This window comes from Vulpes lagopus, chromosome 10, assembly GCF_018345385.1.
Source record: "Vulpes lagopus strain Blue_001 chromosome 10, ASM1834538v1, whole genome shotgun sequence".
Classification (NCBI taxonomy): Eukaryota; Metazoa; Chordata; class Mammalia; order Carnivora; family Canidae; genus Vulpes; species Vulpes lagopus.
This window is the reverse complement of record NC_054833.1, coordinates 39,002,989-39,027,911: the sequence shown is the minus strand read 5'-3', so window position 1 is coordinate 39,027,911 and position 24,923 is coordinate 39,002,989. Positions and strand designations below refer to the sequence as shown.

Below are 24,923 nucleotides of genomic sequence, written 5' to 3'. Positions count from 1 at the left end.
GCCCAGTTTGTAGTACTTTGGCATGGTGGCCCTAGCAAATTAATAGGTACAGTATATATTAGTGTCCTGTTTTATAGAGGAGCAACGGATCCCCAGAGTTACAAACTTTATGTGTAATGAGGCTGGCATTGGATCCAAGTCTTCAAAACTATTGATCTTGGCACTAAACCTTGGGACCTGCTCTGGCATTCAAAGTCCACTGGTGAAAATCAAAGTAGATAAAAGATGTTCCAGGAAGTCCAGCTGTCATTTGGACTAGCCATTTCCACGTTCTCTCATTTACTCAAATTTTCTAAAGCAAAGAAATTTGGAAACGGCTTTCTCATCAGATAAGGTGCCGGTAAATAAAATGCTAGGCTCTTTCATCAGAAAGATGGTTCTCATTCTGTTTCTGATTATTTGGTGATCTAGGCATAGGCATCTGGATTAACTTCTTTATAAAAAATTTCCACCGCTGGTTCCAGGGAACTATAGAAGTAAATAAATTCAAATGCTGGTGCTGAGCAAGCGGAGGAAATCACTGCCAAGAATTTAGAACGGAGGGGCACCTGGCTGGCTCAGCCAGCTGAGCTTGCGACTCTGGAACTCAGGGTTGTAGGTTTGAGTCCCATGTTGGATGTAGAGATTATTTAAAAATAAAATCTTAAAAAAAGAAAGAAAGAAAGAAAATAAAAGAATTTAGAACTGAAAGCCAGCCCTCAGGCCAAATTCTTGTTGTCTTGGTAGTATTAAAGACCTCAAAGTGAGAATTTAAGTTAGAGCGATCCTGGATTACTAGAATCCCCAAGAAGCCTGGCAGATGCTAATTAAATTTTCCCACAAAGAAATTCATCCCAGGCTTCAAAGAATTCCAACAAATAGAATTCATTCAACCTCTCAGGTCTTGTTTATAAGAATTCTCAACTTGAGCATTATAGTATACCTTGTTCTCATTCCAGAACACTCTGTTCTTTCATATTGTCACCCACAGCACAGAGAGTTCCCCCCCACTTCTAGTCCTACCCATACCTGACACTGGTGAACTCCCACTTCTTCAAGTCCTAACTTGACCTGTGAAGCTCCACAGCACATACAGTTCCCCCCTCCCTTCTAGTCCTATCTATCACCTGGCACTGGTGAACTCCCACTTCTTCAAGTCCTAACTTGACCTGTGAAGCTGCTTGGAGTTCCTTGGAGAAAATCAATATCCTGTCTGCGCATTATTCTATTCCAGCACATATTTTTTTATTTTTAACTCAAATTTCCTCAGGACCCACAAGCCTGACAACACATTAGCAGTTCAACTGTCACAGATCCATTGCTTTTACCCATGGTCTCAAACAAAATCTCTCCTTTTGTTATTTCTGGAAACTTATGGGTGTGCTTCACTGGTACATGTGAAAGATCCTATGTTCTGCTGTTGCTATGGAATCCGTTGAAGGGAGTGCTAAAAAAGAAACAACAGGCCCAAAATGGAGTCACTTTTGCTAAGCCCCACCAAAACTTCCCACCCAACTGAACTGTTTCAGCCTCTTCCAAGAGTGGAACTTTAAGCCAATCAGCCTGGGACTTCCTCATCAGCGTTAGTGAGGTAATCTGCCTCAGAAGACCCTCGGCTTTCCCCTAAGGGAAGGGGATCTTGCCTGAAACAATCCACTCTTCTAAGTTCCTTGCCTCACTCTTCTCCTGTCCTTACGCACCTTCCATTTTGTACACCTCCTTGGGAGTTGCTCTCTTCTTGCTAAATGGGATGCTGCCCAATTAATGAGTGGCTGAATAAAGCCAAATAGATCTTCAGGTCTACTCAGCTGAATTTTGTTTAACAGGAATCACATGGCCAGCATTCTGTAAAAGCATTGTTTCTAGCCCATAGTCCTAATCCCAGGGCTCCAGAGTGAGAAAGATATCCCTAGATGGCCCAGCAAGCATGATTAACTTGTGTTTGTTTGAATAGAGAGGTACATGACATACTATGCAGCTGAAATTGAAAAGAGTAGTCGCCTGGGCAGGGCAGGATTAAGATGTGGACACAGCTTTTTTTTTTTCTCTTTTTCAGCTATTATATGGTATTTGTCTTTTTAAATAATATGCACCTGCATCTTTGATGAAACTAGACTAGCTTGTTAAAAGTGGACAGAGCATACCCTCCAGTCCTTACTGGACTGTAGTCAGGCCGTGTTCCAAGGAGATATGAGGAGGCTGCCTCTCTTTTCACTGTGTGTCTTGTTTCATCACCCAGTGTTGAAGAGGCATTGCTTCCATTCTCCACGATTCACAGAGGTCTTTACAAAAACTCCTTCAGTTACTGGTGACAGCCTCATAACATGGGATCACAGTCCCAGGATGGCGATGAGGATGGCCACAAATTTCCAAAAGTGTTATGTACTCTTCTGTATTCTGTAGAAGATGGTACAGAGAAGTGCTTGAAGCATGAGCTCTGACTTTTGTTTTTAGACAAGAGGGAGGAAGAGGGATCAGATTTACCCTTCTGCCTGAAACAACACACCAAAGAATGGTTTTCAAGACACAGGATGTCAGATAACCAAGGTCGGTGCTGTTTGAGAAATGGGGAACAAATGAATGAGTCCAGGGACTGCCCCAGTTTTCTGCCCTGAGAGAGTGTCTAAGGATGTGGGGCAGGGACAGCACTAAGGTAGAGCCCAATGGGCTGCCTTAGCTGAGGAGATGAAGTGAAGAGTATGGAGAGACGAAAGCAATTCAAGTTCATGGACAGAGTGCCAGACAGGAGAAAGATGCAGAGAGCAAATCCCAGAGACCTGTGGAGGGTCCTCAGGGAGTATTGATCAGCATCTGCATTCAAGGAAAATATCTAATGCCTGGAACAAAAACCATCCAAAGAAGATCAGAGGGGAAAAGGGCCCAACACTCCCACGGGCCAATCTACCCACCAGCCAGCTACAAAGAGCTCATAATTCTTCCTCTAACTCTTATAAGTTTTGTGCCCTCGGCCAAGTTATTTAAATTCTCTGTGCTTCAAATTGTCTGTAAATTGCTCAAATATAAATACATTTCCCTCAAAGGGTTGGTGTAAGCATTAATACAAATAGTAGATTAAAACAGTGCCTGACGCCTATTAAGTGTTAACTTTTATTATTATGCAGCATAGTTGGGATTAGTTGGTTGATTGACAAAAGTTCATTCAAGGACTGAATCACAAGAAAGAAATATGAATACACTGGAAGAGATTGCTTGTTTCCCAATATTGGTTTTCCCTTTTCTCAGAGTAACTGTGATAGCATCTAAAATACTATCTCTGATCTCTGCCTCCTGGTGTTCTTGCCTTGTGAAATCCACTCCCTTAAGTGTAGGCTGGACCTATGATTTGCTTCTAATAAAATACCACAATCTCTTCTGATATTAGGTTACAAAAAGATTCTGGCTTCAGTCTCGCTCACTCTCTTGCTTTCTCCCCTTCCTGCTCTACTGCAGCGCCCATGTTATGAGCTGTCCTACGAAGAGGCCAACATGGCAAGAAATCAATTTCTCTGGAAATAACCAATAAGGACTTGATGGTTGCCAATGGCCTTGTGAGTGAACTTGGAGGTGGTCTCCTAAGGCTGCTACAGACAACTGAGTGAGCTTGGAACCAACTCTCTCCAAATAGAGCCTTGGCCAAAACCTTGACTGCAGCCTTTTGAGAGATCCAGAGCCAGAGGACCAGTTAAGCTGCATCCAGATTCCTGATCCACAAAAACCATGAAGTAAATATTTAAGTCATTAAATTTTGGGGTGATTTGTTATAAAGAGATAACTATTATACCAATAGAAACTCTGATTTTATTTTTTAAGATTTTATTTATTTGAGAGAGAGTGTACACATGCACAGGCAAAGGAGAGGCAGAGGGAGGAGCCTACTCTCTACTGAGCAGGGAGCCTGACTCAGGACCGGATCCCAGAATCCATGAGCCAGAGGCAGATGCTTAACCAATTGAGCCATCCAGGTGCCCCTAGGAACTGATTTTAGCTGACCAGAATGAAGGCTACATTTCTCAGCCTCCCTTTCTGTTAGACCCAGCCATATAACTGAGTTGTGTAGTCACTGAGATTGGTAACAAAAGAATGCATGGAATTTTCAGACCAAGCCTTTAAAAAAGTGGCTATGCATGTTCAATCCCCTCTTTCCCATTTCTCTAGATAAGACACAGAAAATTTTTCCACTACAAGGTGGAAAAATCTGGATCCCATGCAGAGGAGGGCCACCCAATGACCAGGATCATCCATGTGAACTCTTTTTTGAGTGAAAAATAAATTTCTAAAAAAAAAAAAAGAAAGAAAAAATAAGTTTCTATTGTGTTGGGATCATTATAAATTGAGGGTTTGTTACCACAGACAAGTATGCTAATTAACACTTTTATGTGAAAGAAAGAAAAACTTTTCTCTGGAGTAAGCCACTATTATTTTGGGTGTCTGTCAGATGAAGCCTAATCTACATCCTCATCAATGCATATACCCTAAGAATTTTATTTTTACCTAGGTATTTATTCCTCAGTCACTCCCCAAGACTTTCTTTTGAGTACAGTCCCCCTGGTTGAAGTTCTGGGTAGTCTTAATTGCATAAACTATGTGCCTAGCGCTTTGCATTTGATTCTCAGTTTTAATTTATTCCCAGTAAAGACAAGTTAAGGACTCTTGCTAATCAAGTTGAATGTAGAATCCTACCAGATTTAAAGCTTTAAAAAGTCTTTCTGGGGATGCCTGGGTGGCTCAGCAGTAGGGTGTCTGCCTTCGGCTTAGGGCGTGATCCTGGAGTTTTGAGTCCCCTGTGGGGCTCCCTGCAAGGGGCCTGCTTCTCCCTCTGCCTATGTCTCCGCCTTCTCTGTTTCTTTCATGAATAAATAAAATCTTAAAAAAAAATCTTTCTAGTCTCTCATAACCATCTGGCCTACACCCAGTTTCATAGCTATTTTTATTGGCACTCACCTTTATCCTGTCTTCCCAAAGCATTTTTGGTCTTCCTAAAAACAGTAATTCCTGGGGCACCTGGGTGGGACAGTCTCTGACTGTCCTGTTAAAGCCTCTGACTCTTGGTTTTGGCTCTGGTCATGATCTTTGGACTCATGAGATCAAGCCTCCTGTCGGGCTCCATACTCAGCATGAGTTTGTTTCGGATTCTCTCTCCCTCTAGCTCTACCCTCCTGCTTGTGCTCTCTCACTTGCTCTACAATAAATAAATATCTGAAAAAAAAATTCTTTTTCTTTGCAGACTCAAATTTTATCAATTTGTGTAATTATATAATTATGAGGCCTATGATGGAAATAGATTGGTAGCAAATACAACTGACCCTTGCTAAGCATTCCACTCAATTGGTAGAAGCAGATACACAGGTGTGAACCAAAGTGAAAGCTACTAGCTGTGAGTCTTTAGTATTTTCTAGGGATCAGCTGGCATGTTTCAGAAAGGGCATTGCGAACATTAGTTAAGTGGACAGTGGTTAGGAAGAGCTTCTACTGTATGCAATGTGTACTTTGGGGGGGGGGGGGACAGACAACAGATTTCATCTCATTTTCAGAGGGATCTCTGATCCCTAGAATATTAAGTACCACACTAGAAGTTAAAACCTAATCCATGGCACCAGGTTGAGGAATGAATCTTCTTTTCCTCTGGTTTTGGGTACTTGTGCACCTACCTTTTTCTTGAATACTCCTTTCTCTCTAAAAACTAAATTCATACAAACAGATGTTTGTGAGCCAGTGGCCCTACCAGCTCATCAAAAACGTTCAGACTCTAAATCCTAGTTTAGAATCTTGTAAGTAAATGAGACCCCCTAACTCCACTCTGGTCAAACTTTCCCCCACACAAAGAAAGGGACTCTGACCATGCTGGGTAAACAACAGCCCTCATCAATTTTGACCCTTCACCCTTTTGTTTTCTTCACAACATTTATCACTATCTGGTGGTGTTGTATTATCTAGCACATATTCAGTGATAAAATTCCAGCTACTCAGGATATTTATTTCAAGTTTGTTTATAATTTCAAGGTCGGATTTCCCAATCTTTCACAGTAGGTCATTTTTTTAAATGTGAAACTACTTAATTCACGTAAAAGGAAAAAATATATTCGTAGACTAAACGAGTCATATAGGCAAGGCTACAGCAGCCACAAATGTGGAACTTTTGTACTAAATACCTTTTAAATCTGTGAGAATAAGGGGCTTCTGGGTGGCTCAGTGGTTGGGCCTCTGCTTTCGGCTCCTGGGATCAAATCTCACATCAGGCTCCCCACAAGGAGCCTGCTACTCCCTCTGCCTATGTCTCTGCCTCATGAATAAATTGAAAATCTTTCAAATATACATATATTTGTATATACTATATATGTGTATATATAAATCTGTGAGAATATAAAGCAGTCTAACCATAATGGAGTTGAGAGGCCAGCAGGGAGCGCTCTCACACCTACGGCTCCTAGTCAACTGCAGACTCAACAGGAAGAGCCTAACTTTGCAAGTCCATTTACTTTTCTTCTTATTTTAGGACCCCAGCAAGAGGAAGGTTTTCCTCTGCCTTGGCAACAGCCCAGCCAATAAAATATCGTCACAACCCAGCCCCCTGTAAAGCCATTCTACTTCCAACTCTGTTTATTCCAATGGGCTTTTTATTTGCGACAGCCTTCCCAACCTCCCCTTTTCCCCTATAAACTAGCATTCCTCTCTTGTTCTGGGGATTTGCCTATGATTTCGCCATACCCTGCTTATCCCAAATTGCAATTCTCTTGCTATTCTCAAACCCATGTTTGCTGGCAAAATACCTGGCCGTCTTATTTTGAGGGTCAATCACATTTTTACATTCCTCAGAAATGAAACACAAAAATCTTAATCCCCCAAATTAAAGGATTAAATGAGAACAACAACAAAGGAAAGAAGGAAACGTGATTCGGAAAGTAGAAGGCACTTTCACGCGTCATTGTGCTGTACACCTGAAACGAATATGCTATCATCACGTCGTTGTGCTGTACATCTGAAACTAATATGCTGTCACAGGCCAGTTAAAAAATAGGATGCAGGGCAGCCCAGGTGGCTCAGTGGTTTGGCGCTTGCCTTTGGTCCAGCGTGTGATCCCATGGAGACCCCGGATCCAGGCCCGCGTCGGGCTCCCTGCGTGGAGCCTGCTTCTCCCTCTGCCTGTGTCTCTGCCTCTTTTTCTCTGGATCTCTCATAAATAAATAAATAGATAGATAAATAGGTAAATAGATAATAGGATGCAAGCCACTGATATCTAAAACAACATTCATATAAAAGGTGTTTTATGATTGGAGTCTAATAATTTCTCCCCTCCTAGGACAGCACTTCTGTCGGTCCTACAAGGAAACAAATGCATCTTTCCCAAACTTGAGTCATCTCTCACTTTCCCAGCGTTTCCCCCCCCCCCCCCTTCTACTTATCACTCTGGGAGGAGCAAAGCGGAAGGAGGACCAGAGTCTCTTCTGATTGGTCAAGTCCACGATAGGGCGGTGGTTCTCCGACTTTAACAAACATTAGACTCATTTCGGGTTTGTTTGTTTAGACACAGATTCCTGGGGGCCCTCGGGGAGCTTCTGATCCAGGAGGCCTGGCTGGTTCCCAGGAGTATTTCCAAGCAGCTCCCAGATGATGCTGACGCGGCTGTTTGGCCTTTCGAGAAGCAGCAGCACAGTCCCGGGGCTCCCAGGAATCCCACTGACAAGTGTGATCAACGCAATTCACGTTTAGAAAAAAGCAAAGAACTACAAAACAAAAGGAAAACAATTAACCAATGAAGCACCCACTCTCGGGCAGAAGCAGACCTCCAGGGGGCCGCACGCAGGCCCACTTAGTGCGCACACAGGTGCTTCACCTGTTCCGTCACGGACACACCCACCTAAACTAGTTCGGCCAAATTCCGGGCACTCAGCGCTGCACGTCGGCTTCGTGCGCTGGCGCCGGCACAGCCGCGTCAACCCTCAACTCCTCGGACGTCTGGGTCCCCGCGAGGCGCAGCGCCCAGGCAGGTCTGCATCAGCGCAGCGCGCCCGCTCCCGGCCCGGCCGCGAGCTACCCCCGCAGCGCCCCCCCCCCCCCCCCCGCCCCGAGCGAACGGAAACAAACCCCGAAGCCCCGCCCTCCGCGGCTCGGCTCCCGCACCTCCCCGGGCGGGCGCAGGGGGCGTGGCCGGGCGCGGCGCCCACGTGACCGCGAGAGCCGCGCGCAGCCAAGTCGCGCGATCTGCCGTCATATCAGCTTATGCCGCCGGCCGCTGATTGGCTGGCGGCGCCGCCGCTGGGAGCGCGTGCCCGGCCACGCCCCCCAGCCCTGCCCGCCCGCTGCCCGCTGCCCGCCGCCCGCCGCCCAGTGGCCCCGCAGCCTGCGACCCCGCGAACGCCGAGTGGGCCGCGCGCTCCGGAGGTAGGGCTGACGCGAGGGCGGCGGCGGGGAGGGAAGGTGAGGGAGAGCCGCCGGCGGGGGGTGGTTCCCGGCTGAGGAAGCCCTGCGGCCGCCGTGTGCCTTCCCCGCGGTCCGCAGGCTCCACGTCCGGGCGGCCTCGGGGACCCGCTGCGGGGCGGGGCGGGGGCGCCGGGGACACCTGCGGGCCCGCACCGCGGTGGTGATGGGGCGGGGGCGCCGGGACACCTGCCGGCCCGCTCCGCGGTGGTGATGGGGCGGGAGCTCCGGGACACCTGCCCGCCCGCACCGCCGCGGTGATGGGGCGGGAGCTCCGGGCACCTGCCGGCACCGCCGCGGTGATGGGGCAGGGGCGCCGGGACACCTGCCGGCCCGCTCCGCGACACCTGCCGGCCCGCTCCGCGGTGGTGATGGGGCGGGGGCGGGGGAGGAAACGGAAAGTCTCGGGGTGGCTGCCGCGGGTCGCTCCTGCAGGGAGGTCTGTGCGGTGAACACCGAGGCCTTACTTTGAGACGGAGCTCTCTCTGTGTTGGGGGGATTTTTTTTTAAGAGGCAAAGAAATTAGGTGGTGACCTCCTGACCGTTACGGTGCAAACCCCACTTACTGCGACGTACTTAGGATGGACGGACAGCAATCCACGCGGGTCGAGAAGCCTTAAAAGGGAAGGGGAATCATCCATTAGGTTAGCATCCTAGGGACGCCTGGGAGGCTCAGCGGTGGAGCGTCTGCCTTCGGCTCAGGTCGTGACCTCGGGGTCCTGGGATCCAGTCCTGCATCGGGCTCCCTGCCTGGAGCCTGCTTCTCCCTCTGCCCCTGTCTCTGCCTCTCTCCGTGCGTCTCTCATGAATACATCAAATCTTTTTTTAAAAAAAAGTTAGCATCCGAAAAGGAAAACATCATGCCTACTGGCATCCATAGGTTACAGCAGAGTGAATTTGAAGGTGGTATCAGTAAGTAAAGTTCCAAACGTCCGAATGAAAAGTTTCCAACCTGTCAAGCTTGTGTTAGCTAGATTATTTCTAACCTAAACCTTCCAGCAGGTTATCTGACTTTACAGCACCACAGTGGTGTGTGCTTAGGGTTCTAATGATAAGCATCTAAAAAAAATAATAATAAATGCATGATCCTCGATCACTTAGAGGATGCTTTTCCACTCATTATGTAATGCAATTAGTATGAGATATTCAGAATTCCCCGTCTGTATGTATACAAGTTGAGAGATAATTACAATGTAGAAGCTGAGAAACAAGGTTCTGGAATATACATCCTAATTGTTACTTAGTACTTAACAAATTATTTAAATATTCTCTCCTCAGTTTCTCTGTCTATGGAAGTTATGGAAGTACCTACCTAGGGATCCCTGGGTGGCGCAGCGGTTTGGCGCCTGCCTTTGGCCCAGGGCGCGATCCTGGAGACCCAGGATCGAATCCCACGTTGGGCTCTTGGTGCATGGAGCCTGCTTCTCCCTCTGCCTATGTCTCTGCCCCTCTCATCTCTCTCTCTGTGTGACTATCATAAATAAATGAAAAAAATTAAAAAAAAAAAAAAGGAAGTATCTACCTACCTGGTAGGGTTGTAAGAATTAAGCAAAGTGGGGCACCTGGGTGGCTCAGTGGTTAAGCGTCTGCCTTCAGCTCAGGTTGTGATCTCAGGGTTCTGGGATCAGGCCCACATCAGGCTCCCCAAAGGGAGCCTGCTTCTCTGCCTATGTCTCTGCCTCTGTCTGTGTCTCTCATGAATAAATAAATAATCTTTTAAGAAAAAGAACTAAGCAAGGTGATACATTTAAAAAATGCTTTTAAATAATACCTGGTTCTCAACAAATGTTGACTATTATAACCTATACTTTAAAGCCAGAGTAATTGTAGACTCATTCTAGCCTAATTGTGTTTTATTAGTAACTGTGTTTTATGAAAAAGTTTTGTTTCTGTAGAAGTAAAACAATATAAAGCTTCTGTTTCAGTCAGGGTAATTTAACTTAGGGTCTGTGGGGCCCCGGACTTAAGGGAGTATACACGCCTTAAAATTTTATGCAAAATTCTGTGAGTTTGCCATCACTGAGAATTTACAAAATTAAGGAGCTGAAGAGTTGAGATAGTGATGAAGAGGCAGTCGAACTTCGTTCAAGTCTTGGTAGAAGAGCTTGGGACTTTGTAACTAGACTGCGTGGGTTTGAACTCCAGCCCCAGCGTTTGTTTACTTGATGATCCCAAGCAGATTACTTGAAATTTTTTTTTGAAGATTTTATTTATTTGAGAGAGAGCGAGCATGAGCTAAGTGAGAGAAGCAGACTCCCCACTGAGCAGGGAGCCTTAGGCAGGTCTCAGTCCCAGGACTCTGGGATCATGACCTGAGCGAAAGGCAGACACTTAACTGATGGAGCCACCCAGGCACGCCAGATTACTTGACTTGCCTGTGCCCAGCTTCTTCATCCATAATACTAGTACCTAATAATACTAGTACTTATAATTCTAGTACCTAACTCTTAGGGTTTCTTGAAAGGGTCAAAGGAGCTAATATGTATGGTACCAAGTGTTTATATAGCAGATGTTGATATTAGATATTATCAATTATTTTTCAAAGAAAAATCAAATGACACTTTGCTCTCCCATAGGTTAAAGTAATTTTGACTCTGCTGTGGCCCAGTAACAGCAATAATAATAGCTCCTATTTTTTGACTAACTTCTCTGTGTCAGATGGTGGTGAAACTCTGGGGACTTAGTCTCTAAACCTTAACAAGATAAACCTTTACAGACGTGGGTTTGAATATAAACTTCAAATTTGAATTGCAGTTTTGAGATCATATTGTTAACTGATTTCAGAAGATTTTTTTGTTAGATGTCAGAAAGTATAGCGATATGTTTATGAATACCTCATTATTACATTCAACAAATAGAATGAATTGAAACCCAAATTCTAAAAACGCACAAAATGGGTTTCATTTCACAGGATCTAAACTGCCTCTGGAATGACTGAGGTACACATGTCTTCCTCCTGTCCAGGCACTGGTTCAGTATAACAGCAATTATGTGCAGGGAATATACAAATTAACACAACTAGCGTGGTCTTCAGATAAAAGCAGAACTATAGAATTTTTTAAAGTCAAGGACTGAGATCTTTTGAAAGTTATTACTTGCATCTGATATTAAAGGTTGAATAAAGGAAAGTAGTTAATGTTTGAATTGTTTTTGGCTGGACTGTACCATATTGACTTAGGCCATGGGACACTGTAGGTAACATCCAGATTGGTCCATAAACTCTTTTTTTTTTTTTTAAGATTTTATTTATTCATTCATGAGAGACACGCAGAGAGAGAGAGAGAGAGAGAGAGAGAAGCAGGCTCCACACAGGGAGCCCGATGTGGGGCTTGATCCTGGGTCTCCAGGATCACACCCTGGGCTGAAGGCACGGGCTCAACTGCTGAGCTACCCAGGGATCCCGGTTCATAAACTCTTAACCAACTTTTAGTGGTGTCACAATATCCTTCTCAACTGTTTGGTTTTTAAATGTGTATGTTTCCTACTACTACTGCTTAGTGTACTTTCTTTGCTACATTATCTCCCTTGGCAGCCTCTACTCCTTATGGCTTCAATTTCAGCTGCTTACAAGCTCACTTTTGAACTTGGGATTCATGTTTGTATGTAGACCACTGCCTACGTTTAAGAGTAAGCATAGACTTAAAGCTTATTAGTCTCTGCTTAATTAGATTTAAGACCCAAAATGAATCCCTCATTCTTTATGCACCCCTGTCCTTGTAGCATCAAATCTATCCGCTCTCCCAGCATTCCCTCGTTCAGTGCTGATGATGATATTACCATCTACTCTGGCCAGCTGAAATTTCACAGCCATCCTAGACTTCTTCCTTGTTCACATTCCAGTATTTAATTGGTCATCAAGCCCTGTGGGTTTTTTACCTGCTAAATCTCTGATGAATATGTATGTGTGTTCTTAGAGCTCCTGGGCTAGTCTACCACAGGATCAACCAATTTAGTCTTTCTACTTCTCATCAGTACTCATATTCCTAATGGAGTGGTTTCTCTGAAATATGGGTCTGATGAGAACCTCTTTCCTGCTCAGAAACCTTTAGTATCTCCCCATCGTGTATGAGGGAAAGTCATATTCCCTATCAGGGCAGCAGAGCTCTTCACAGCCTGAAACCAATTTCCTTTTACCAGGTTTATCCTGGCACATTCTCTCCCCACCCCCCCACCCCCATTTCATCCCTATCTCACTATTTGGCACCCACCAGCGACACTCAATGAGTAATGAATGTACCATGACTTTTTCCATTCCTTGGCAAGTTATTTCTTTCTTTCTTTTTAGATTTATTTATTTATTGGGGGTGGGAAGCAGAGGGAGAGATTCTTCAAGCAGACTCCCCACTGAGGCTCAGTCCCATGACCCATGAGATCATGACCTGAGACTAAACCAAAAATTTGACTTTTAACAGACTGAGCCCCCCAGGCACCTGCAAGTTGTTCTTTCTATTTGAAATGGCTGTCCCTAACCTTTTCTTTCTGATAATGGCCTTTAAAGCTTGAATCAGATGTTGTCACTATGGAGCCTTCTACTATAAACTGGGGTAGTTTTGTTGTCTTTTCTGATTATATAGAATTTGTGTATATACTTTTATTATAGCACTTGTATTGATGTAATTGTTTCTTAGTTGCCTTTCAGATGGATTTAGAAAAGATACATCTTTTCCATCTTTGTATGCTCATTATCTAGTGTAGTACTTAATACTTAATTGTGATTTTAATGAATTAACAACATATGATGAAGGATATGTGTCCATATCTGACATTGGACATTAGTTAATTAAAATTTTCCATGACAAAGAGAGGGGAAAGAAATGCTTACAACTCCTATCACAAACAAGGAGCTAAATACTCTTAATAGATAAAGAACTTCTATAAATTGATAACGAACTTCTACAATTTGATTTTTTTTTTTAAGATTTTATTTATTTGAGAGAGAAGGTGAGCACAGAGCAAGAGTAAGAAGGAGAAGCAGACTTCCAGCTAAGCAGAGAACTTAACCTGCCTGGGATTTGATCTGAGGACCTGAGATCATGATCCAAGCCAAAAGCAGACATTTAACCAATTAGACCACCCAGGCTCCCCTAGAATTTGATTTTAAGAAACTGAAAACCCAGCACCTGGGTGGCTCAGTCTGTTTAGCAGCTGCCTTCGGCTCAGGTCAGGATCCTGGGGTCCTAAGATCAAGCCCCGCATCGGGCTCCCTGCTTCTCCCTTAACCACTGCATGTGTGTACACTGTCTCTCTTAAATAAGTAAAATCTTAAAAAAAAAAAAAAATGGGCAAGGGATAAACACATAATTTCACAGAAAATAAATATTCTAAATATGTGAAATGATGCTCAACCTCACTCATAGTAAGAAAAAGATAAATATATACTGAGATATCATTTCTTTGCTATCAGATTAACAAATATCCTACAGTTTGATGATATTCTCTGTTGGTAAGTTTGTAGGGAAATAGACATAATCCTGCAGTCCTCTGGGCTTGCAAAGGGGTGCAGCTCCTATGCAGAGCAACCTATTGATAATCTACCAAAGTTATCAATGCAGTTCATCTTCATCCTAGCTCTTCTGCTTGTAGAAATTTATGCAAAATTGAGTTAATCATTGTTGCATTGCTTTAAATAGCATAAAGTGGAAAGCTATCCAAATCCTTTACATCAGTTAAATAAACAACACAAAGGAACATAGGTCCACAGTCCCTTAGCTATAGTTTCAGAGTCTGAAAAGGCCTGAAAAACCAGAAGGTCTTGTTTTGTTTTGTTTTTTAAAAATTGGCACTCAAATTCATTTAATTGCACAGGCTTTCTCCGACTGACTGAGGTGCTCACTGTGTGTTGGTACACCTGTCAGGTACTCCTACCTCTGCTCTTTGCTGAGACTATTATTGTCACTTTGGGTTTAATTGCATGTAGAAATATTTTTAAAAATAGTTACAGATAGCCCATATGAATGACAGGATGAAGGGAAGCATCCGTCCCTAGTAATCGCATGGAGTTCTTGTAGGAGCTTGCATGTGGTAGTGTCTGTGAGCCCTCTGCTGAAGAAGACGGCGTAGGAATTACTACTACATGTGACTTACAGGGAAACAGATTACTGAAGTTCTATGCTGGTGGCGAGGACCAAGGACTAATGAAAAACAAAAAGCCACAGCCCAGGCCGGGAAATAAAGATCCTAACCATGTTTTGATTAAGTGGGTTTGACAACAGGAACGTACATAAATGCCACTGGTTGCCTTGTTGGTTGTGAAACACGCTAGGGTATATCATGAAGAACTCCTGCTGAAGACAGATGTTAGTATTAAGAAGGGAGGATTTGGAAATTTAGGAAACAGTGTAGTGAAAAACGTCTGAAAGTATGGTGAAAATGACTCTGCTGATCATGAAATCGCTAAACATAACACCGATGAATTAGCCAAGATAAAACCTGACGACAGCCTGAATGCAGAATAAATTTGCAGTGGTGGCGGATTACCGGGGCAGCATGTTGTTACGTTGCTCTGCATGGGAGTTGCACCACTTTGCAAGCCCAGAGCAGTGTAGGATCGTGCCTCTTCCCCTACAACCTTACCAGCAGAGAAGATCACCAAACTGTAGGATATTCATAACCTGGTAGCAAAGAAATAATATGTCAGTATATATTCCCATCTACAAGTGTTTGAACAAGCCTCACAGAACGGGCAAAAATCTGTGGGCTGGTTCACTACCACGTAAGGGCGATCCAAGCTCGAGGCAGGCCTGACTGAAGACAGTTGACAATTTTAAATTGTTCCCAGACAGCCGTTGTGTGCATTCTCCTCCTCAAACTTTTAGTCACAGGTTTGCAGTTGCCAGCCCCTGACCCAGAGTATTGATTAGCAGCAAGAGGAATAAGCGTATTCTAGTTCTTAATCCCAAGAATCTGTCTCCTTTTGTTCTGTTGATGGGAGTGGCCTTTCCTTCTGTCACAAGAACAGATGGTCCCTGAGGTGGCAGCATAAATACCATCTAGCAAATTTATCTTAAGTCACAGCACTGAAAGAAAACTCTGAAATCAGAGTCCTTTTAAAGGAGAGAAGTCCCACTGAACCTTGTAGCTGAAGGAGGAAACATCTGAATGCCCCACATTCTGCATCTTTACTACTTGCCACGCTGCCTGAGGAGACTTTGGAAAAGAACACCAAGGTGGCACTAGATCTAAATTGATGCCCCTTGCCAGCTAGCTGTTAGAGAAGAACCTGTTCTGGGCCTAGTGTCTCTGAGCTCTGATGTCTCCGGGTATAATATGAAGAGATTGGATTAGAGATGATATTTAAGATCCCTTCTGGCTCTAAAGATGGCATTTCAGGGATTCTGGTAGCCACAGACTTGTGTTGTAAATGCTTACGAAAGCAGAAACTTCATGTATGGTTTTCCAAAAATTCTTTGCATTGAGAACTATCAGCATGGGTAAGTAATTGTTGCACATGTTTATCCTTTAGGGGCTAAGATGGATCTTGTACTCAGTGCTGCAGATTATTATTTTTTTACACCGTACATCTATCCAGCCTCATGGTCTGAGGATGACATCTTCCGACAAACTATTAGTCTCCTGATTGTGACAAATCTTGGTGCTTATATCCTTTATTTCTTCTTTGCAACGCTGAGCTATTACTTTGTCTATGATCATTCGTTGATGAAGCATCCACAATTTTTAAAGGTAAGTGATTTTCTTACCTACTTCTTGCTGTTACAGTAAAAATAATAAGTATTTGTGTGTGAGAATTTTCAGATTAAACTGGTTATAACCATTAAGTAAAATTTTTGCAACCAGCCTCAGATGGGTTAGATATTTTTGGTAGGGCTGATCCACCTCTCCTTCTCTTAATTTAAACAAATAAATGAATCCAACTTTGTTGTTGTCGTTTTAATTACAAGCCTGGTGTCTTCCTGGATACATAGACAAGAATTTGCTAATAGTGATGCATAAAGGTACTCATTTGTGCAATTGTCTTAATGTTTGACTTTCACAAACTGAAATATGTTTTTACTATATATCTATTTTCTGACTAGATAGGGGATTGTAGATTTTACAATCATCTTTTTATTCCAGTTATTTGTATTTATCAGTGACTACAAGGACTGAAAAAAAGAAAAAGAATCAAGAGAGGGTTGAGGATAGAAGTTATTTGTGAAAGACATGCTTATTCCACGAAGAGAAATCTAGCATGCAGATATTGTGGGAAGGAAAGAAAGTTTCAGAATTTAAAGTATTTATTGCATTTGGTCTTCACAAAGGAATGTTCCATGCGCATTCCCATATATTAACATTTTCACAGAAGCAGTTTGGCAGCAAGCTCCTTCATATAAAAGAGATTGTAAAAATCCAATCCAAGACAATTTTACACTGGTTTTTGTTTAACAGAGATTTTTGTGATTTTTAAGTATTGATGATTTCACTTTCAGAATCAAGTCTATAGAGAAATTATGTTTACTGTCCAGTCATTGCCGTGGATTAGTATTCCCACCGTGTTACTATTCCTGCTGGAGTTGAGAGGTTACAGCAAATTATATGATGACATAGGAGAGTTTCCCAGTGGTAAGTTAAGCACAGAGTAGTTTCTCTAAAGAACCAAATATGCCTCTTTTTTTCTTCTTTTAAAATAATTACAAGTTGTTTAATTGCTTAAACGTTCTGTTTTTATATACTCATGTCTTTGCCACATAGTACATTTCCTCGTCTATCAATTTTGAAGTCTTGGTTGTAGGTGGAATATTGCCCAGGGGAAGCTGGGTGTGATCAGAGAAAGAGACCTTTGCTTTCATTCACTATTCTCTGTGTTAACGTCAGACTCAAAAAAAAAAAAAAAGCCCAAGTAATCCATGATAATTAGAGAAAATCAAGAGACAGATTTGTTAGATCCACTATCCTGCTACCTACAACCCATCTCTTTTGACATGTATCCTTCCTCTTTTCAATGCCTGAAAGCTTCATATAACCCTACTATGCATTCTGGTTTGGACTTTGATTTTTTTTTTTTTTTTTTTTTTTTTTTTTTTGTCGTAGTGTATATGCCGGGATTTTCATGTCGTAAATCTGGACATATTATATATTAGTTACAGTATCACAATGTGTAGATATCCATAGTTTATTTAAATGATCCCAGTTTTTTAGATCTTTAGATTATTCCTTTTTTTTCTATTATGGATAGTCCTGCAGTGCCTTAACTAAATTTTTGTGAAATTTTGAAATTATTGAATAAAGGTACAGTTCTAGTATATCTAGTATTAGAATGTAAGAATAGTAGTTAACATCATTTATTGAATGTTGATATGTACCAGCTATAGTGCTAAGATTTTCACATGTATCAATCCATCTTATTCTACATCAATTCTGTGACTTAGGTCCTATTATTATGTTCCTTCTATAAGGGAGTAAATTAATATACAGTAACTTGCCTAGGTCATTCAGCAAATAAGTGGTGGATCTGGGACTGGAACCCAGGCTTGCTGGCACCAGCACACCTGTTGTCCAAGTAAGAGGTTAGATATTTAAAGGAAGGAACAAAAATTATACAGTATGGTGATGAATTGGCTAAGCCTTGAAAAGTAGATAGGTTTATGAGTAAAAGTAAAAAGAGAAAGAGTATTCTAGATACATTGAAGAGAACAAGTAAAGGTACAAGAGGTAAGACTTCTAAGATGTTGGGAGGACATTGAGTAAACCAGCCTGGTTAGTACAAGAACAGATGAGGCTGAAAAGATCAGAAAAGACTGGGTTAGGGAGTAAATGCTGGGCTTGAGGTATTTAGTGGGAAAAAAATTCTAAGCAGGAAGATAGTATGTAAAAATATGTTTTACGAAGATTAATATGGAGGAAAAATAAACGCTGTTATTTATGCTCAGAGATTTAAATAATAAAGATGCCCTAAGTGTATGCTTTTTCTGTCTCATAAGTGCCTTCATAGTTTAACTTCAAGTTTTTATGAGAGGGAAATGAGGAAAAAAGCAGATACCAGAGAGTTAAAGGAGATTAATTTATAATGTATTAGCCAAAATAGTTTATAGTGCTTGAGTCTAGGATCATATTTTGTGCACATAGATGGACGAGCACCAAGTAAACTCTGGTCCTGGAAGCCGGATCTTGATTCTGATATATCCTGTTATCTTTTCTAGGCTGGTTTCGCCTCATTATTAGTATACTGTCCTTCCTCTTTTTCACGGACATGCTGATCTACTGGATTCACAGAGGCCTTCATCATAGACTTGTGTATAAGGTAGAGTCATTCTTAGGGAAAAGAGAAAAATACTTACATCTCAGCAGTGTGTGTCTATAAACTCTGTTTTCTTGGGGTTTTTTTGTTTGTTTGTTTTTTAAGATTTCATTTATTTGAGAGAGCAGCACAGGCAGGGGAGGGGCAAAGGGAGAAGTAGACTCCCTGCTGAGGAGGGAGCCTGATACTGGGCTCGATCTCAGGACCCTGCATGACCTGAGGCAAAGGCGGACGCTTAACCAACTGAGCCACCCAGGTGCCCCCAAATTCTGTTTTCTATTTCTAAAAGTTTCCCCTCACTTGTTAAATACCTAAGTAGCCATAGTTATGATAGATACCAGGTGCATTTTGTTTGTGTTCTTTATGGGTCTGGAGGGGCTGTGTTGAAATGTTACTGTTTTTAGGTAAAGAGGTACATTTTATAAAGTGATTTTGCTGAATTTAAAGAGTTTTTTTTTAGTTAGGTCATTTCTACAACATGAGCATGAAAAGCTAAGTTGAAAAGTAAAGGTGGTTCTTAACTGTGTTCTTTTCTTCTGTAGCGCATACACAAACCTCATCATCTCTGGAAGATTCCTACTCCATTTGCAAGTCATGCTTTTCACCCTGTGGATGGCTTCCTTCAGAGTCTACCTTACCATATATACCCTTTTATCTTCCCATTACACAAAGTGGTTTACTTAAGTTTATACATCTTGGTTAATATCTGGACAATTTCCATTCATGATGGTGATTTCCGTGTTCCCCAAATCTTAAGGCCATTTATTAATGGCTCAGCACATCATACAGACCACCACATGTTCTTCGACTATAACTATGGACAGTATTTCACGTTGTGGGATAGAATTGGAGGCTCGTTCAAAAATCCTTCCTCCTTTGAAGGGAAGGGACCACTTAGTTATGTGAAGAAGATGACAGAAGAAAAGTGCAACACCCATACAAAAAATGGTTGTAAAAATGAAAAATTATTCAGTGGAGAGCTTACAAAGACTGAGTAGATTATTGCCCTATTATTAAATATTATAAAGTCTTTTTAATAAGGAAAAATAATCTATATACATACTACCAAGAGACATGGCAAGTAAGTGGTATTTGAAAGTCCACATTGTGGGTACTGCTGAGGAATGATCATGATGGTAGGTCAAGAGAGAATGCTGTGAACACCTGAAATTTTAACCTCATGCTTACAATACTAGGTGTTGGTCTCAAAGACAAGTTGTGTCTCTCTAGCCAGCATATCTGTAATTTGTATAGCCTCAACAATAGTTTTTATAAGGATAAAGAATAAACTATTGAGGGGACTAGGATGTCCTTTTGCCTTAATCCACCCATATTCATTAAGGAAAATACATTGTGCTTGATAATACCAAGACTAAGCATCATAACAAAGAACTACTAGTATAAACATGATTCTTGTTTCAGGAATGGTTGTCTTCGATGTTGGTATAATGACTACGTATAGTATTTTGTACAAGTGGATACATCAGTGTGAAAAAAAAAATTCTGATAGAACATATTAGCGGCTAAGTCAAATGACCTAATTAATAGCAGGTTTAATAAGATTATCATCTTAAAGCTTATTCTCTGGGGAAGCTTATTCTCTGGGGACATTGTCAAATATTACATTTTACTGATGAAAAAATAAATTAGAACTTAAAAAAATACTGACGCTACCATGAGATTTAATCCAGATCTGGGATTATTGAAAGACTTTGATGGTTATTGTTTTAAACCATTATTTAATAAGTATAAAATTATGTGAGCCTGAATATATTTAGAAAGGGAAATTTGATGCCTAAATAATATATTTGACAATACTGCTTTTTTAATTAAATGGATGCACTGCACTTTTGATATGTTTCAAAGTTACAATCCTCTAATTTCCTATAAAAGGAAGTAATTGCCAAATATTTAGGCCTATCACTGAACATTAGTTTTGAAATCTTATTTTCCCTCTTCTCCCTTCACTTTTCCCCACTTTCTGTGCAAAAAGATTTAACAAATAGTTTCATAAAGAAATGTGTGTTGTAACATAAATATATTGGAAAAAATGGTTTGGAAAGGCATTCTATAAGCTATTTATGTAAAATCAATAAAAGTTGATTATTACTGTTATTAAACTGTATCAGTTAAATATTGTAGCAGCACAAAGTATTCTCTGTACAAATTTTGTGTCGATTTGAAACCACAGAAATGATGTGGATTGTCAGAACTTTTAAATGTCCCAAATGCTCATTGTCAAGGGAAGAAAGGGGATATCACATTCTTTTTATATTTCATATCTTTATTAGATTTGAGTGTTTTAGCAAGAGACCAGTCATAGAATTTAATGCTTGGCACCCAGAAGAATTTTTTTTTTTCTGAGTTACTATTAAACTGTTGTGCTACTTAAACATTCTAGTGTACCAGTTGGTGGTATTTTGTAGCTGACAGTCCCAGCCAGTGATTGTCATTAGCCTTCCCACCCCTGCAAAAAGAAGGAAATTAAGAGGCAAACTTTGTTTCCTGTGATAATGACAGCTAATATTCAAGTTTTCTATTCTTGTTTCAGTTTTGGTAGTGTATATGTTTCTAAGAATTTATCCATTTCTTCCAGGTCGTCCAATTTGTTCATGTATCATTTTTCAGAACGTTTTCTTATTTGTATTTCTGTAGTGTTGGTTACTTCTCTCTTATTTGTGATTTTCTTTTTGGGGATCCTTTCTCCTTTTGGATGAGTCTGGCTAGAGGTTTATCAATTCTATGAACTTTTTTCAAAGAACCAGCTCCTGGGTTCATCGATCTGTTCTATGGTTTCTTCTAGTTTCTAGATCATTTGTTTCTGCTCTAATCTTTATTATTTCCTTCCTTCTGCTGGCTTCAGGCTTCATTTGTTCTTTTTCTAGCTTCTTTAGGTGTCAGTTTAGGTTGTTGGAGAATTTTCTTGCTTCTTGAGGTAGGCCTGTATTGCTATGCACTTCCCTCTTAGGACCACTTTTGCTGCATTGCAGAGGTTTTGGGCTGTTGTGAATGACAGCTAATATTTATTGAGCTTTTACTCTTGATCAGGCACTATTACAAGCCCTTGACATGAGGAAACTGGGATATAGTTGCATGACTTTTCTGAGGTTATTTCTCTCTCATAAAGCCCAGTTTGGATGTTTCTGGCCAGTGGACAGCTTTCCATGATCATTCTGAGACCAGACTCCTTCCGTCTTGGGGCTACCTGTCAGTCTCTTTGTTGAAGGAGCCCACACCAGGAGAGGGAAGAGAAAACGTGGACCATTTTTGTGGGTCAGGTTGAAAGCCCTTCATATCCCTTACCCATGTTCCTTTGGACAAAACTTTGTCGAATGGCCCATGTCACTGAAAGAGATTCTGGGAAATGTGTCTTAATTTTGCCTGGGAGGATGGGAAATGGGAAAACCACTTTCTGAAACAGCTAGCCAGTTTGCCATGCTCACATGATTTATTCTTCTCCTTTTGGGGGGTCCCAGTAAAAGCATTGAAGAGAAAACGAGCCCCCAGAGCATTTCAAGTTGTTCATCCGCTGGATGATGTCTTGATGCTCTTAATTCCATTACTCCGAGCATGAGTGTTATTTTCGTCTAGACTCTTAGTACTGTGTAATGAACAGGAAAAAAAAGACATAATGTATAGGGAGAGGAAAGCTTCCTAAAAAATGTTAGTAACCATCAAACTAGCCCCTGCCCTCCCACCTTTTTTTTTTAATTCTAGTCTCATTGGGCAGTATTATGTTTAGTCCTGCAGTGTTTTCAATACCACGACCGCCTTGTCCCAGTCTCCATTAGAGGAATTCAGACAGTATTCATGGAAGTGAGGCTCTCGGTTCCTTCCCACAGGAACATCAAGTGCATGGTTTTTCCCCTTGACTTGGGAAACTTCTTTAGTTCAAAAACAGAAAGGGAAAGTCAAGATTACATTTTCTACTTTTATGGTAGAAATTAGGAAATGGATGGAGGTGGTACAAGAACACATTTCAAAAACCTGGAGACTTTTTATTAGGTGCCATCCTGTTCTTTGCTGTTTCTCTGTCTCCCTGTGTCTACATGGCGGTGAACTGCCTACTTCTCATTGTCCTGCCCCACATTTCTTTATCTTCCCATCTTCAAGAAGTCAGGGACAGATTTGGTAGAGAATTATGAGCGCAGGTTTTGATACACGGAGTCTACAGTGCTGGCGCATTAAATAGAGATGATGTCTGGGAGGAAAAGGGGAAGTAGAGAGACAAATCACAACAAAAACGTGGGATTAACCCAGAGAGAAGAAAAGTTTGAGGCCATGAGATTGCTGAGGAGAGCGTGAAAAAAAAAAAAAAAAAGATACCCAAAGAAATAAGCCAATTTAAAGGGTAAAGAAATTTCTTTCCTTGTCTTCCCAACTTCTTCAGAGTCAGGAACCTTGACTGGCAGTCTTAGATCAGCAGTTACTGTTTTCTTTTCCTCTAACATCATTAAGTGCACCCTATTTATTCTAGACCCCAGATTCCTTCAAAGTAGTGACTGTGTGTGAATTGCCATTGTATTGAACTATGTGTCCTTAAAAGACCTGGCTGAGGATTGTTAAATACTTTGCTGAATGAATTAATGGAAGTGTCATTCTCTTCAGTAAACATTGAATGAACCCCTACTGGGTGCCACACACTTGGCACAAGGGGCTGCAAATATTTATTCTGCAGATACTTCACTCTGTCGTTTTAACCAAGAATTCACTTCTTATTCATTAGCTCACATTTTCAGTGCATGGGAGGAGTCAGAGGGAAAGTAAAGAGGAAACAGATGGGTCCTAACCAAGGATGGACTATCCTTTTTTTTTTTTCCCCCTCAAAGTCAAGCCTCCACTGGAAACAAACAAAACCCACCAGTACCCTGGATTCTGACCCTGTAGGAATCAGTGGTACAAGTACGGATCAGAGGGTTGAATGACAATGAATCACAACTACTTAACGGTGCTCTGGATACAGAAAGAAGAAAAAAGAAAAAATCTTCAAAAATTATTGGTTGATTACACCAAGAAATAACAAACCCGGGTGGACAATCTATAGCTTCAGCTGGAGTGGAATTCATCTCAGAGGAGTTACAGACCCTAACCGCTTTGGAGTTCACCAGTTTTGAGTCCTGGCTCTGCCACTTGCAGATTGCGTGACCTTGGTTTCTCTGTCTGTAAATTGATGAAAATCCTGCCTACCTAATAAGATTAAATAGGTTAGAAACACTCAATTAAATGTCAGCAGAGGCTATTATTCATGTAAATTGTGCTTAATGCCTCTGCTTTCGAGGTTCAGTGATTATTGTCATTACACCTAGGATAGGCCCTCGGTGGAAATCAATTGCAGGGAGAAAAAAAGGCCCCTGGGTACTTTCATCTTCACATTGGAGGGTGAGAGATGAGGGGCAAACTGAAATAGGGGGCACAGAGGAGAATCGTAAGTAAAGCCAAAATTGACACATTATCTCCTATAAATTTTCTTCATAAGAATTGTAAGATAGCTAAGTTATGTATTGCCAAATAACTTTATTGTAAAAAGGCATTGCAGTAAACCGTAAGGTCCGTTTACAGGGTTTTGAGGTAAAGTAGAAGAAAACTTAACTTCCCTGGCAATTAAATTTCTTAGGAAAGGCAAGAAGTGTGTGAACTATACTGTCGAGCTTTACTGTCAAAGCAGAGTTTTGGTATAGAAAGGACAATACTTATAAATACTTAATCTAAGATACTGCATTAGAATACATTTTCACGGTGTTTCTTAAATCTAGGCTCGACTTGATCTTACTGAAATGTAAATATAGTAAAATTTGTACAAAAGTAAGAGAAATTACGTTCTCAGTTCTTTGATCAACAATCAGAAGTGTGACTGATTAAATGCTCCTAAACACTTGACACTGTTTACATACTTGATTAATCCCATTTTCTTAAACATTTGATAAGTCTAACACGTTTGACTCATCCCCTCCCAAAAGGCACGCTTGTGTACTTAGCACATTTTTCTGAGCTCCTTGGCAACTCAGGATTCAAATACATTTAAACATACTTAACCACAAAATAGCATAATGATATCCCAAGTTCATCGCTCACCTTTAAAATATCTGTACTCTAGACTTTCATTCGCTTCTTGTATCAAGAAGCGATACAATCTCTTGTTATCTCTTGATTTTAAAATTGTCATTTTTACACACTAAGCCTCTTCCTCTGATGGACACTTGGCCTCCTGACGTATGCTACCCAACAGAAGCAAACAGGAGCCTGGAGACTTAGTGTACATTCCAATATTTGAGAGCAATTGCTGTGACTTCTGTCC

At 41.4% G+C, this 24,923-nt stretch overlaps 1 protein-coding gene and 2 long non-coding RNA genes across 5 annotated transcripts; 1 reads left to right on the top strand and 2 right to left on the bottom strand.

The window, feature by feature from the left end:
- Positions 1 to 240: 240 nt before the first annotated feature.
- On the bottom strand, positions 241 to 4,972 carry LOC121500997. Its single transcript, XR_005990475.1, has 3 exons — positions 4,921 to 4,972; positions 2,124 to 2,376; positions 241 to 1,426 (listed from the first exon to the last, which is right to left on the bottom strand). It is a non-coding gene; the product is annotated as an uncharacterized LOC121500997 (long non-coding RNA).
- Positions 4,973 to 7,362: 2,390 nt separating this feature from the next.
- Positions 7,363 to 8,026, bottom strand: LOC121500996. Its single transcript, XR_005990474.1, has 2 exons — positions 7,835 to 8,026; positions 7,363 to 7,700 (listed from the first exon to the last, which is right to left on the bottom strand). It is a non-coding gene; the product is annotated as an uncharacterized LOC121500996 (long non-coding RNA).
- Positions 8,027 to 8,279: 253 nt separating this feature from the next.
- On the top strand, positions 8,280 to 24,505 carry SC5D (sterol-C5-desaturase). Of its 3 annotated transcripts, none has more exons than XM_041771771.1 (5): positions 8,280 to 8,358; positions 15,857 to 16,074; positions 16,821 to 16,953; positions 18,531 to 18,631; positions 19,171 to 24,505. In XM_041771771.1, the coding sequence occupies exons 2-5, from the start codon at positions 15,865 to 15,867 to the stop codon at positions 19,624 to 19,626; spliced, it is 900 nt and encodes a 299-aa protein (XP_041627705.1). In that variant the 5' UTR covers positions 8,280 to 8,358; positions 15,857 to 15,864; the 3' UTR covers positions 19,627 to 24,505. The 3 variants fall into 3 exon arrangements, with proteins under 3 accessions (XP_041627705.1, XP_041627707.1, XP_041627704.1); XM_041771773.1 differs by lacking the exon at positions 8,280 to 8,358 and adding an exon at positions 8,370 to 8,394; XM_041771770.1 differs by lacking the exon at positions 8,280 to 8,358 and adding an exon at positions 8,896 to 9,038.
- The last annotated feature ends 418 nt before the right edge of the window (positions 24,506 to 24,923 follow it).